At 42.5% G+C, this 15,752-nt stretch overlaps 1 protein-coding gene across 1 annotated transcript in view; it reads left to right on the forward strand.

Moving 5' to 3' along the window:
• Positions 1-15,752, forward strand: part of snd1 (staphylococcal nuclease and tudor domain containing 1) — a 269,267-nt gene that overhangs the window by 30,752 nt on the left and 222,763 nt on the right. The window contains exon 10 of the mRNA XM_050036651.1: positions 1,403-1,507. Within this exon, the coding sequence (XP_049892608.1) occupies positions 1,403-1,507 (105 nt within the window). The remainder of the gene's footprint in view (positions 1-1,402; positions 1,508-15,752) is intronic.

Raw genomic sequence — 15,752 nt, forward strand, 5'->3', positions numbered from 1 at the left:
TTTGATGATATCGGGGCCGATATTCGATCCAGATATCGGATCGGATATCGGGGCCGATATTTGATCCAGATATCGTATCGGTGCATCCCTAATGTCCAATTGTCGTTTGTAATCTTTAGGATTATTTTGCTCTCTTAAGCAATCAATATTCCTATTATAACTGTTCGACTGGTCATCAGTTATTTGAATGCGCTGTCATCCTTAATTGGGACGACCGAGAATTGTCTATCAGTCGTCATCTGTTTTCCGTCTCGGTCGATGTGGCGAATCGTCCGCATGCAGAGGATTTTGGGTCAGAACGGCCAGAAAAGCATGCTGGCTTGCACACTGCAAAATTGGACCGCATGTAGTCGAACATCCTGGTATTTTTGGCATACTGCGTTTCACATACTATTCATTGGGACATGCTAAACCTTTTCCTGCATACTATGTAGTATGGTAGTATGGGTATTGGAACGCACAGAGATACAGAAAGCAGCATTTTACATGAAGTACTCACTGTTAAAGTTTCTTCTAAAACTTGGTACCTCTTTGACTTCACAAGTGCATCACTACTAGGTGTGCAAAGTCAACCAGTGGGCTGATTCTGGCCTGCAGGCTGTAGACAGACTTGTACTCTTGTCAACTGTCATTTAATAGGTATAGCTTTGAACATCCGCACATATTCTTCTAAACTGTACCTGCCATAAATTGTGCTTGCTACCTTAGGTACACAGAGTAATAACATTTAAATGCCAAACATAAATTAGTCTGTGTCTTTAGTTACACTTGTAAAGGTCTCTTGAACAAAGTGCTGCCGGCCAGTTGTTGGGCAGAGAGCTGTGTAATGCTCCAGCAGTCTATCTTTTAACAGGATGTTTGTGTTTTAAAGCTGTTTCTCTTGCACTCTGTCTCCCTCTCCCTCCCTTCCCTCCCCTCCCTCCCGGTGCCAATCCCCCAGATAGCAGAACGTCCTCGCTCTGTCCTCCAAACCTTCCCGGCCTGCTGGGACGACTTAGCTCCCTTACTTACTCAGTCACTCAGGGATCACTCTTTTCGTACCTCGCTCTCAGTGCCTTCTGCTGGTGACAGCACACGATCTGCACTGTCACTCTCCTTCCGCCTTAGAATAGATCTCTTCCTCTCTGTTTATCCTTTACCTGCTCCTTCACTTCCCATCTTTCTTTCAGTCTATCTGCTCACTCACTCGCCAAAATGCAATGCCATTTTTTTTTTTTGCTCCAACACTCCTCCATCCTGCAGGGGTGTGATTTTTCTGTTTGTTTTCTCCATAGGGATTTACATGTTTTTTGGACCCTTAAATTAATTTCTTATTGAGTTTCTTCCTTTTGGTGCTTTGTTCACCCAGCTTTGTCCTTTTGTATTTATTGTACTCAACTCCTCTCCTCTTGTGTCCCTCTAGGTGATGCAGGTGGTCAACGCTGACGCCATGGTGGTGAAGCTGAACTCCGGAGAGCTCAAGACCATCCACCTGTCCAGCATCCGGCCCCCCAGAATCGAGGGAGAGGTACAAACAAACCCGTGTGTCTGTCTGCTTATGTGTGTACACAGCTTTGCACAGAGTGAGACGCTTCTTGTGTGAATAAGTGACCGAATGTGGTTATATGTGGGAGAGCTTGTTGGTCTCGCATGATCGGCCAATTAATCAGAGGCTCCACAGAGACAACTCGTGTCACCGCCGTCTCTGATGTCTTGACAGAGTTGGTTTATTTTCATTTGAAGTCAAACACAAGCTGTTTACATCTCCCCTGCACATATTCCTGAATATTTATCCATCTCTCTCTGTCTCTCTGTCTCACGCCCTCTTCTCCTCCCTCACACATTAGTCCTGCCTCTCTCTAAATGACCGTGGGAATAATTTTGACCACTTGGTGGCGCCCCTGCAGTTGGGGCACATGCACACACAGTGAGACACTTGCACACACCCAGTGGTTGCAGCACTGCAGAGAGTGAGGCAGATCGATTTTTTTTTTTTCTCCTTCCCTCTCCCCTCTACACTTCCCCTTCTCCTCAGAATCACTTCAAGACTGTGAAAACAAATGTGCACACACACATGCACACACCTAGTTACGACAATGGAGATGCATATTTACCCACACAATAGGCAGTGCTTTATAAAAAACAATGCAGTTACACCAAGACACAGAAGTGCCCTGTGCTCGACTACTGTCTCCACATCACTTACCTCCTCACCCACAGCTCTGATTATTAAAGCATTTACTGGTTGAAGTGAAGCCCATTTCATCACTATGCATTGCTTAATGCATTTCCATGAGCTTAAAGGGACCCCATTATGCTTTTCCTTTTTTTCTGTCATATATGTAATGTTACAGTGTCAGATCTTTATATTAAATGTTGCTGAAGTGTCAAATACTGACATAAACAAATGTAAAAGTAATGCCTATGAGCAAACAAACAAGCAGCTGTGTCTCACACATGCAGCCAGAGAGGTAATGATACAAATAATCTCTAACTGTAGCATCACATGGCTCGTGGTTATTAATACGTTTAACAACAGAGTCAAGCCTTTTAAAAGCTTGGTGTTGGATGTGAGCTGCTGCTGCTAATTAGCTCATGCTAACACTGTGGAGACGGTCCTTCAGTGCTGTGTCTAACCTGTTTACAACTGTAGGAAGTTTGTTTTGCTCCCTAAACAGCCAGCTGCAGTTGTTGCTCTTCTTCTTTTCTGTGTTTATTGGCGGCTTGCAGACAAAGTTTAAAGGTACATGCACCGCCACTCACTGTGTCGGATGTGTAGATGCTGCCCTTATAAAGTGAATGGAAGCAGTCTGGCTTCATATTATCGGCGCTATGTCCCATGATCGGCCTGATATAGATCATGCATCCCTATTATTCTCCATTACGTTCACCCAGCTGCAATGACGGTGCAGAGGTGGAAGACCTGGAAATGCTGTCCAATCAGAGCAGACTGAGCTTTTTAGGTGGGGGGCTTTAAGAGAGCATGAGGTGCATCCCAAAGAGGGTGAATACAGGTGTTCAAGCAAAGACAGTGTAAGAAAAAAAAGTGTTAAGTGACCATCAAAGCCTCTTTCCACTGGACAAAACACCCACCAGCACCCATTAACCAGTCCCTCCAGGATCTCGCGACAAAAAAAAAACTTGAATTTGCGGCCAATTTTGTCAAAAATTGAGGTAGAAATTGCGGCATTTATGTGTTTTTTTTTTTTTTTGTTTGTTTGTTTTTTTTGTTGGGAAATTGCGGCAAATGACAAAAGGAGAAAAAAATGGGATTTTTTTTTATTTTTTTATTTTTTAAATTAGGCTACTACCTCCAAAAAAAGGTCATTTAATCAGTTGCTATAAATAATCATACTGAATATTACAAAAATAGCTGCAAATGTTTTTTTATAATTCTCTTCTTTAGTTTTATTTAATTAATTTAACAGCACCGATTGGCAGCAATGGAAATATGAGACCAGGGTGGACACGATAATTTTAGCCGTCTCCGTACAAGAAGTGCTCAAACATCGTTTCATATTTAGTAGGCACCAAGTTTGAGAGAGAGACTGAATAACATTTTCATTGTCCTCCATGCTGCTTTCTACTCTTTACTAACCTGTTTTCTGGCCCGTTCATGATGTTAAATGGATTACACTAGTAAAACAAAACAGAGAGGCATGCTACTGCAGAGCCATGTACATGGCTGCGGTCTTCTTACAATGGGAAAGGAGTCTATTGCTTACCAAAAAAAACCCTTGCTCAAACGCGCTAATTTTGGTCAAAGAAAGGTATAATAAACATGTTCTAGTAGAATCCCAAAGCACAAGCATGAACCTGAAAATCGGCACAATAGGTCCCCTTTAATTTCGGCACCATGTTATTATTTTTCAATAAGAGATTGATTAAATTTATTTCTCATTTACCCTTGGTGTCTGAGTTCTCTGTAATGCTATCATTTTCTAAATAACGGGCTCAAGATGTCTGAAAATGTCGCTCCCATTAATTAGAAAGTTTTAGTGTCACAACAGTAGTGATTTTTCTTTTTTGTCAGAGTTCCATATTTCGAAGGCAACCCTTTTCTCTCTTTGTTGAGCGTGTCGGAGGCTGTTTGACAACCATTCCTCCAGTCAACACACTGTTTATTGTAATATCCGTTTATGAGCAAGTCATGTCTCACATTTCCCTGTTCAAAGAGGTATGAGACAGAGGGTGTTGTGCTTCTGTCGAGGAAACAGTTGTAAATGTCAGATTGGGGAATGTCTGCAACAGCCCTTTACTTTTTTCCCACCTGTTTTGATTGTTTTTGTTTTTATTGACTCCTCTCTCGGCTTGGTTTTTCGTTTTATGGTTTACTCTTTGCTATCTTTTCCTCTTTGCTGTTGTGTAGTTTTTATACCCCAGCCTCTCCCTCCGTCCTCGTCTCCCTCTCTCCCCTGGTGTCGTTAGTGCCTCGCATCATTAAGAGACTGTTTTGTATCTCTCTCCCTGCCTCCCTCCCTCCTTCTGTTCTCTCCTCCTCCTCTTCCCCTCTTCACAGTCACTTTCTCCTGCCGTCCTCTCCCTCCGGGTGTGCACACTGTGGTCAGATTGTTGACCTGCACCGTTGCCCTTCGTGTGTGTTTATTCTCCTTAGCTCTCTGTGGTTGTAACAAGCTTGTGGGCAAAAACATCTCTCCATTTTGTCTCTCTGCCCTTTCTCCTGTTCCTTGCATTACAGAGCTTTCGCTCCCAACTCTTTCCTGACCTGGTTCTTTGCTACTTTTGGAGATTCTTTTATTTCTCTTGTATTACTTTCCCTGATTTACTTTCCCACTGTTTCGGCTGCCTTTCCCTCTTTTTATATCACTGTCTTTGTCTCTCTCCTCCTTATTTTTCCATCTCTTCCTGTCGTTCAGTGCCTGTCTGTATTCTGTCTGTCTTTGCCTGCACCAGATGCTTCAACAGTATGCGTTTTGTGCTTCATTACACTGTCGTATGTTGCTGGGTGCCTGGGAGAGTGAGCCCAGATGTGAATGTTTGTGTGCAGTGTATTGGTGTTATATTGGCACAGTGTTGTATTGCTATTTCTTGCACTTCATGCATATTTTAATCGCTCTTGTGTGGTCGCATGTGTGATGTTTCATGTAAATACCAGGCGTATTTGTCAGAATCAGTCAGTCTGAGCAGCAGCTCACTGGGCTAGATGAGTGAAATATGTTGTTGCCTGGTTAAAATATTGCAATGTCAGTTATGATAATGTAGTATCTACTTTGAACTTGTACTATCATGTTGAAATGTATGCCTAAAATCTACTAGAAGTCTTTAAGGCTACACTAAGATTTTGCCAAGACTGGGGATCTTGCAGGGTCACTATTTGCAAGACTACAACTAGACTCCTTTTCAGATTGTTTCCCATCCTGCTCCTGGTGCAAAATATTACGCCAAACTCCCTTTAACTGTACGTTCACACCAAAAGCTTCCAAAGAGGTAAAGTCTGTCGTGGACGCCCAAGAAGCAGAAACTGTCAAAAATATTTGTGGCAGCTTTGGTCGCTCATCACGTGAATCATTGAACGTTCAATCGTGCTTGTCAATTTAAAGGAGCCACAAAGCGGACTACTGGCTTGACAGCAGCGTAGTTGCTGCTTGCTGTTGCCCAGTCAAAAAGCTCATAGTTGGCCTACAGAAAGTTATGTTTAGTCAATGAAAACAGAAAACGTATGTCATCCCATTCAAACCAAGCAAGCAAGATTTGCATGCTACGGCGCAACGTTAGCCTGCAATTCTCTCCTCTATTACTAACATTACACACTTTCAAAATCACCAGACCAACCAACTACCTCCGCGACGCGGTCCCAAGCCTCAATCTTTTTATTTTGGTCTCTGTAACTGAACAGCGACACATTATAAAGGACTAAGTGTGCACGAAAGCAAGTAATAGACTTCTCGATATCCATTGTCGGAACAAGTGTGCTGTAGGAACCAAAGTTACATGGCTTGTTCTCTGGGACCCGCTTCATCGAAGCATGTCAGCTTTCCGATTGGTTCATAGCTCATTACCATAAAGTTAAACGAGTTTTAACTCCCCTCCAGAGCCGCTCCGGTTGCTTTGGTCGCCCAAGACGCACGGCAGACGACCAGGTCGCCCAAGTTGCCGGGCTCTCATTGAAAACTAATGACTTCGCTGCTTTAGAAGCTCTGGTTGCTGTTGGTGTGAACATAGTTAGAAATACGACGTAGTAACAGTTCCTTGTGTTTTCCCAAGAACACATAACTCTAGAAACACAAGATAAAAGGCGTCATATGACGACCATTTTCTTGTTAATTTGGCATCAATATAATCCATAAAGATAAACAGTATTTATGATCAAACCTTACATTTTGGATTTTGTCACCTCAACCAGCTCAAATCAAGATTTCTCACTAACTGGGCTGTTGTTTCTTCACAACTCCACCACTTTCTCCTCCTTTTCCACAGTACATCAGGACTCATACTTGTTCTCGTGCCTCCCTGGTGTCCCCTCCATGTTTACCGTCTACCCAGTTTGCTGCTTCGTGTTTGGTGCTGGAGTGAGAGCAGTTACTGATTTTTGACAGCGTTCATTGCATTGAACTTCAGTATTTGTGTTAGGCTTGGGCGGATTCTATTTTTTCATACCTTCATACCTTCCTGACATTTCACCAGGGTATAAGGTTTAGATGATGTTTGTGTGAAGAAAATAGAACAGAATTTCAGCTACTGGTGATAGAAGTTTTGGTAGCATGGATATAATTGCCTAGCCTGCAGTGTTGTTTTTCTAATATGTGATCTGATGACTTAGACAGATCTTGAAAGGTTTAAATAGTTTTTGCCCATAGAATAGTGAATTGATAGGAAACAAGTGCCCTTAAATGAGACCTATTGCCATCAATTCAGCCCACATCAGTGGGCCACATCACTCCATGGGCTGAATGGAGATGATATTTTGAACAAAATCATGTAGCTAACAAACTGCTAACTAAAGTTCTATGTGGCAACACTCCCAAACAGGGGCAGAGGTATTTTTCTTTTTTACCAGTCCTGCTGTATTCCAACCATTCGCCAGTCCCCATCTTTCTCAGCCTCCAGCAGTAGAGACTGACCTCTGGTGGCGAGTGCTGTGCACTACCGCCGCAATACAGCATCTCCATATCAGTTTAACAGAAAGAGGAGCATCTCTATTTGATGGATTTGAAAATTAAACCTTACCTACCCAAGCTTAATTTTCATGAGAGTAAAAACTTATGATGATATTAAACATGTTTGATTTTATTTGAATGTCAAGACCTTAAAAAGACTGACTTATGATAGACCAGACTGCGTTTTTTTATCACTTAGATCAAATGATTGAGATCATTGGAGCACACACCAACTGAGGTACATGTCTGATGATTTTATTCTGACATTGGAAATTTGTCTGCAACTGTAAAATCACCTGAAAAGTAGTTAAATGTCAGGCTGGCATTACTTCTATAGGTAAATACATATGCTTGTATTGTAGATTTTGTTACTAGCTGTTAATAACTGACATTATTGACAAGTAAAGGCAAAAAAAACCCATGTAGATTGAAGTGAAATGACATCAACAGAATATACACATGTGCTTTCTTTATTTGAATTAAAACATGTAGGGCAGTCAGAGTCAGGAATATCTGTGTCAAAGCCAGTGCTTCCTATAAGCAAGAGAGGTCTTTCATACGACTGCAGGAGGCCAGTCTTTTTTTGGAGGCGGCCTTACATAAAAAAAACTGTTGCTGCAATTTGTCTTTTGATAAGGCTTGTTCATGGTGCTGCTGCTGGTGCTGTTTGTTAGCTAGTTATTTCTGTCTGTGAGCTAAAGAGCTGCCTGCCTGCCTGTAATGCTGTTGGCTCAGCTTTGAGTGTTGTCGCTATGGCAGCAATGCAGAGTTGTGATAGGTTTACTGAAGCTGTGATGAGCCCTTGGACTGTAAGGTAGAATCAGGGAAGCACCGACCATTTCTCTGTTACATTAACTAAATATTTTTGTATGATGCCCATGCATGGAATTGTGGCTTTTATGTCCGGTCTTATTTGCTAGCTCGGCTTGTGTCTGATCACTAAATTAGGCGAGTGAGCTGTTACCTTAGGCGAGCAGGGGAACTTCATTTCATGCCCTGTCTCCACTCCTTTACAGATGCAGATATAGCAGTTCACATTATATTACTGAGAGCGTTCTGGACGTTGTTAATTTTTCCTTTCATTACTATCACTCAAACTATTTTTAAAGGCAGTGAAATTCATCGTTTAGCACCTCCAAATGTTGGTGATCTCCTGCCAAAGTATTTGTAAAGAGGAGCGGCTGTGGGTAGGTTTTTTTTTTTTTTGTCTTCACCATGCAAAAAAAAAAAAAAAAGGGTTAGTGCACATGTAAGAAGCATACATGCAGTGACAGCACCGCGCAACCCTGACAACTGATTTTTTCGCGGCTGTAAGCAGCGATGGATGATTCCTACCTGTGGGTCAGGCGAGTGAGAGGTCACAGCAGGTATCTCTCAGCCACGAGCTCGACACACACTGACATCATGTTGGCTAACACTGTCACGAGTGAGCTGGCGTGTTGCTTACAGTGCAGCAGACAGACACAAAGACGTCGTCACGGTTTGAGGCGCAGCTTACCCACACAGGCACACACACACACATAGACACAGTGACATGCTTGGTTAAGCTGCATTAGCCTATGTCAGGAAACATCTTGGAAATTGGCGTCAGCATGTGCACAAACATGGATTACACACACACATGTGCTGTATGTGTAGAGACACTCCAGCTCCAGAAAGTGTAGCCGGGGAATCTCTAAATTTGGTATCGTGACAATGGTGTGTGTTGCATTCTCTAGAGGTCTGTAGGGATTCTCTTGTGCCAGTTGTCATTATTATCTCTGTCTGTCTGAATGTGTGTGTGTGTGTGCGCTGTTTGGCAGTGCGTTCTGCAAGCGAGGCCGTTTGTGCCTGTGTGTGTGCGGTTCAGGGGGGTAACAGAGGTTACATGCGACGTACCAGTGCACTGATGAACTGTGACCGCTCCTGCCATCCTCTCCTCTCAGTCCCCTCCCCTCTCGTGACTACACTAATTGTGCTCAGACTGACAAATCAGCGGACCAATGGCGTCTGGCTGCAGCAAAACACAAGACATGGATTTCCTCACTGGCCCCCCCCTTTCTCATTTTGGTTCCACTCCTCCCCGGTGTTACTGCTGTGGCATATCTTCAGATGTGAGTTATTTTGAGCCTGGGAGTTGGAGTCAGCTTTTTCTTCTCTCCTCTCCCCCCACTTTTTTTTTTTTTGCTCTCTTCCTTCATTTTTTTTCTCCTCATGTGCAGCAGGACAAGCCCAGCGTAAACATGAGTGGGGAGAGATGTCTATGCAACTCAGTGACTCACTGTTACACCCACTCACTCACTCACTCACAATCAGCGCGTTTGGGTGCGTTTGCGCGTATCTGCTTTGACAATGTCTCGAGTGTTTGTGTGTGTGCGTCTCTTCATGCATTATCTGTGTGCTTATGTGGTTTAAGTGGGGCTAAGGACAGTGCTGATGGAGCACATAGAGAGGTCAACTCACTGTCCTTATATAAGGCAACACAATGACTATGGCTCACCCCCACGCCACTCCATACCGCCCTGCCTACTCATGTAACCTCTCCACAGTCCACCCTTGTGTGTGTGTGTGTGTGTGTGTGTGTGTGTTGACTCTGTAGATGATTTAGTCTCACAGTACATCTTTCGCTCCCTCCGATAAACCACGTGTCTATCTCCCTGCCTCCCTCCACCCGTCTCTTCTGTCTCCCGTCTCCTTCTTATTTTTACATTCACATTATTGGGTTTATTTTTACACCGGAGCACTGCACACTGATTAGCATTTCTGTAAATACGGCAGCTTCGACGCAGGTCTGAAAAGTCTGGCAAAGTATGTGGGTAGAATCTTCCACATCTTCATAACTATGTAAAGTACATCAGATTGCGTAGATGCGTCTGGAAGGCTCGTCACAAAACAAATGACTACACTGTTTTTGTTTGTTGCACAACTGCCGCTTGTTGTTACTCCGAACAATAGCTGTACAGTAGCATGTTTGTGTCGCTTTAGCCCGCACATGATAATAAATTCAGTTTCACATCTGCAATTGTTGTCAAGACATCAAAGCCGCAAAAAAGGTGGTAGAATATGGAAATAGAAAATGTGTTGCAGCGCTGCTACTCAGGTAATTATCGGCTGTAGTGCGGGGCAGGATGCTCAAATACAGTGAAAACAGATGAAGGAAATATCAAAATGCTGTCAAATGGAAAATTTGACACCACAACGAGCAAAAAATAATAACATGTGGGACAAACAGACAGATAAGAAAATGACAGCTTACAAACAAGTAACAAAACAGCAGTGTGCTTGGGCGTCGTGTTAATGGAATTTCGGTTCTCAAGTTGGTGGAATACAGTAACATAATATTTGTGTTGATTTTCAGTGGCTTTCAGATCAGATGCAAATGTCACTGGAGGAATATAATTGAAGTTTGATACTCCTTTTGTGTTTTCGTTCAATATTTGTAAGAATTTAAAGTCATGCAGCTTCATGATAGCCTGTTTAAAGGGATAGCTCACCGCAGAATCAAAAATCAAAGAGTGCAGCCAAAGTTTAAAGGATCAGGACATATTCTCACACTAGCAGGCTTGTGCCGGTTTGAAAATTTTCCAACCGGTTTGATTCAAAGCCAAATATCTAACCGAACCGATATATCGAATTATATACCTTATTTTACCACTGGGGGTCGCATTTGAGCTATTTTTCCCAATACAAGCCCATTATAGGTTTAATGTGCTTCCAATCCACTAGGTGGCGATAATGCTGTATTAACCGCCAATACACACGAGGTTACACAAGAAGAAGAAGAAGCAGAAGGACACTTCTCTCACAGCAGCAGCAGACAGCTGAGCGGAGCTGCCGAGTCCGCAGTCCGCGGCGACAAACTAAACAAAACACTTGTAGGCTCCTCCACTTCATTTAAAAACATACATAAACCTTATTAAGTTATCATAATGCATGTTACAATGCAAGATAAGTTGAATATAGTCCCTTGACATGCCGCTGATGTGAAAAGCTCCACCCCCCACCCGGTTTACCCGGTTGACGTGAATTAAACCGGGTGGAGCTCTTAAACCGGACTGCACCGGTTAAACCGGAAATCGGCACAAGCCTACACACTAGCCCCTTTTACACTGCCAGATTTTTGGTGAATGTTGGGCCGTTTTGCAGGCAGGCTGCGAGCAGTTAGACACACAGAGCTGGATTGGTGAGTTGATCCGAGGTGCCCAATTTTCCGCCGCGTAGGGGTATTGGCGGAAAGAACGAGGCGCCCTTCTGCCACGGGAGGGGCTGTTGATGACTTGTGGGAGGAGCTGTTGATGACGCCGCACGAGCGACCCACTGGCGGTGGACAAACAGGAAACAGCTGATAGCAGGAATGAGCAGCTAGTAGCAAGAGGGAAAAGCAAACCTGACAGACACTGTAAAGATGAGCAACTGGGGAGACAAGGAATTGCGTGCCCTCCTTGCCCTCGCAAACGAAGAGGCCATTATCTGTCAGATGATGGGAACGGTGAAGAACAGGGCGACTTACGAGAGAATCGCCGAAGGACTGACCAGCCGGGGCTTCCCTCCTACGTCACTGTTTACACCACACGCTGAGCTACACGTTTTGTTACTTGCTCACGCCCCCCATTGCCCCGAAAAAGGTGCATTCTGTATAAACAAAAGTAGGTAGGCGGCATTTTGCTGCACTCCCCGATTTTGTTTTTATACTGCCAATGCTGAAAGAAGACTGATTGGGCTTTCCTGTAAATTTGCACAATTGCAATTCAAAAAGGGCTTCTGTTTAATTATCTAGATTGGTTTGGTGTGAGCAGTGTTGGGCAAGCTACTTGAGCAAAGCTACCAGTTACTTTACATCAAAGTGAAGTTTCACGACATTGAAGCTACCCCCAGAGACATGTAGCAAGCTAAGCTACCAGAAAATAGAAAAACTGTCAGCCAAACAAATCGGCAGGCCAAAGAGTATTCAGTTTAACTGTAAGAATAACAGACTTAGATTAAAACTTTCTTCTCTTTTTTTGAAGACTTTGTGACATTTGAACATGTCCTCCAATAACATCACATTGTCAGTCGGCCTTTTTTCTCTCTCCTCTTCCTACTTAATGCATTTCCTGTCTTGGCCTCTTTCATAAGGCCTTCTGGCTCTGTCAGTAATTTAAAAACAGAAATCGAAAATGTATTTTATAGTCAATAAAACCACAATAAATAAAAGACAGCAATATAAACAATAGAAATAACAGACATATTAAAACTTTTTCTTTTTGTAGATGTCCTGCAAACAACACATGACATCAATGTATCACTTCCTTCTTAACTCTTTTCTCTGTCTCTTAGCCCTTTTCTCGACCCTTGTTGTGTGCAATTCTCGAGTGTCCACTGCAAATCCACTGCATATATACAGTCTAGAAGACATGTGAGAGACGAGTCAAGAAGTGTAATGTAGTCAATCAGAGGCAGAGCAGGGCAGATCTTGCAAAGAAAAGCCAATAGTAAAAGCAGCAAGCAGAATCAACTGAAGGACTAGTATGTGATGTCATGCAGAAGTGCTTCTCTCGTCTCTCGTCGGTCAAGTTACTTATCCTCAGTTTAATTATCCTTACTTTTATCCAGACCTCTGCAGAAAAAAGTCCACCGCACTTCAGAGCTTAAGTTTTGTGGACGCCAGTCAGTCAGTCAGTAAATCAGCTTTGCTACTGAAAAATTATTTGATTCAGAAAGTCGTTACTTGTAGTGACGCTGCTTCCCACTACTGGGTTTGAGTTGCTGAGTGTTGAAGATTTGGCTGTAGAGATGTCTGCCCTCTTTCAAATATAATGGAATTAGATGACACTCAGCTTGTGGTGCTCAAAGGACCAAAAAATCATATGAAAAACTATGCAATGTCTCTTTCCAGAAATCATGACCTGATTACCCAAGATAATCCACAGACCTTGTTGTGAGCAGTTTCATCATAGTTCCATTATATTGGAGAGACAGCAGACATCTCTACAGCTGATATCTCCAACATTCGGCAACTCTCCCCGCAACAATGTAGATTGAAAAATGCCACAACAGGTAAAAGGAAAAATAGATTTCAATAGAGTTCAATACAAATGTTCCTAAACATATTCCAAAACCTCTTTCCATTGAAGGATATGTAAAAATATTTTTCTAGTCAGTTCAGTATGTAACTATATTGTAACATGAATACTTCCAACATGGCTACTTGATATGATTTTGGGGTGAACTGTCCCTTTAAGCAGACGGGCCCATCTGCTCCCTACTCCCCATTTGCGACTGTGGCTTGCTCCTCTCTCCTTACACTCCTCTTTGTTTTTATCCCCTCCCATGCCTCCTCACTTCTGTCCCCATCCTCCAAATCTTATGTCTGGCCATGTGTGCGCCCTCGGCATGCCCCTAGCCTGGCATGACATGCTTTGACCTCAAGTTTGGGAGGATGGCGACAAGGGAGGAGGGTAGCCTGCTTTCAGACTCACTTGTGCACCATTGGCTGGGCGAGGCAGATTGGTAGCCAGTATCCCTCCTCACTACTGGGTGATTTTTTTTTTTTTTGCCCCATTGCACTATTTGGCTGACACAGTTAAAAAAGCAAAAGACTTGGCTTGCTGTCGTTTGTGTGCAGGGAGAGGATGTTAAACAAAGGGCTGCCTTAGAAGATAAAATGACTGTTGCTTTTCAGAGATACAGTTTTGTCAAGAGCAGAAAGTAAACACCGCCTGAAATCATTTTTGAGCATAATCTGTTTTGATACTGGCCATTTATAAATGGGCGCTTTGTGCTTGAGACGGATGCAATATGTGCGATGTTATCAAGTGTAAGCCGTGCGAGTTTGCTCTGTGCTTTCAATAGTTGAATATAATCAGCAATATTGGAGATTTTTTTTTAGCCTGCAGCACTGCAGTTAGTCGAACGCTGCATTACTGTGTCTGTGTGTTGTTCCAGTCTGACTGTCTGTCTGGTTTCCAAAATTAAAAACACAACACTGCTCAGATTGAATCACAGTGTAGCCCCTCACTCACTGCTTTAGCTCCCATTTTTTGTATTGCATCTTTATTAAAAGAATATATCACCCCCCAAATGGCCATTTGTATATCAATAAATCACCCTGTGTTAAGTTAAATTCAGGAAGAAAACTGTTTTTCTGGCTTGCCTCTGGTGAACAAACAATCCAAACAGAGAGAAAGTTCTTGATGAATTGAAGTCATGGGCGACCATGTTCAACAACAACAAAACTATATTAAAACATCAGTATACAAACTCTTGCACAACTCATGCAGTATAACCCAAGTCTCATTTATCCAGTCATATGCTCAGTACCTCCCAAAGAGACAGCCCTTTCCTACACTTACCTATGCTCTATTTAAAGCCAGACTCCATTGACAAAACAGTAATTTTACTTCGCTGAACATGGGAGTTGCTCGTCTACCACTGCCCCCATTGGTAGTTTGTGTATTGTGTGACTTTGGTGTTTTAAAGTGTTAGATCAAATCCTCGAAGTCACACAGTAACAAACAAACTGCCGATTGAGGCAGAAGTAGACCAGCAGCTCTGGTGTTCAGCGAGGTAAAATTACAGTTTTAGTCAAAGGAGTCTGGCTTTAAAGAGAGCATCGATAAGTTTCATTTTTAGTTTAGGTCCCTGTTGGAAAGGGCTGTCTGTTTGGGAGGTACTGAGCATATGACTCGGTAAATGAGACTGGTGTTGTCTGCAAGAGTTGTACGCAAATTTTTTTTAACACTATACCAGCCAATAACGAGATTTTCCATCATTTATGATAGAATGCTTCCCCGCCATTGACGAGATATTCCTGTAATCCGTGTTTTCACTGATAGAACAACACTGCCATGTCCAAAAACAAAATAAGAAGAAGGAGAATCGTAAGATGTTGTTTGCAGAAATGTAGCAGCTTGTGAACGATCACTGAACATTTTTTGCTATTATTTCTAAAATTCAAACTGAAGTAAGGAAATGAGAAAAATACAAAAAATGTAAATGCAAAATTGATTTTATACATTGTTTGAGAAAAATGACATTCTTTGACAAAAAAGCATTTTTCTCAGGTTTTTGTCCGAAATGGAAATAAGATAGAATAAAATGTTGTTTTTTTTAATGTATAAAACAGAAGGTCTCTTCTTTAGTTTTGTGTATATACGGTTTACATATTCATAGAACAAATTATTCTGTGGTTCTTGAAATATTAGTGAATATGATCAAAAATACTGGCGGTGGCTGGCAACTTAAAAATAATACACTGGCGGGGAAAAGTGTTGATACACTTTAGTTGTTGTTAAACAGGGCCCCCTGTGACTTTAATTCATGAAGAATTTTCTCTGCTTTTGGATTTTATTGTTCACCAGGGCATACAAAACATACAAAAACAAACTTTTCTTAACAACTTGAACACAGCAGGGGTGAGTAATTGATACACAAATGATGTATGCATTTTGGGAGCGGGGGGTGAAGTAGTCCCTCAGTGACTGCACAGTCAGCCGTCACAGCTGTCCCAGTGAATTTACCTGCAGTGCTCTGGCAGCAGCTAATCATGAACTGAGTGGCTGTTTGTTGTTATAGTACTCCAGGTAATTTCATTCTGCAATCCAGGATCTCTCCTGAGTCTATTGTGGGATCATTTCAAGTCACTTTAGTAATGACTTATTTGTGTTGTGGCGAATGGACAATAATGCCGTGAATGTG

The sequence above is a fragment of the Epinephelus moara genome, chromosome 23, assembly GCF_006386435.1.
Source record: "Epinephelus moara isolate mb chromosome 23, YSFRI_EMoa_1.0, whole genome shotgun sequence".
Taxonomy (NCBI): Eukaryota; Metazoa; Chordata; class Actinopteri; order Perciformes; family Serranidae; genus Epinephelus; species Epinephelus moara.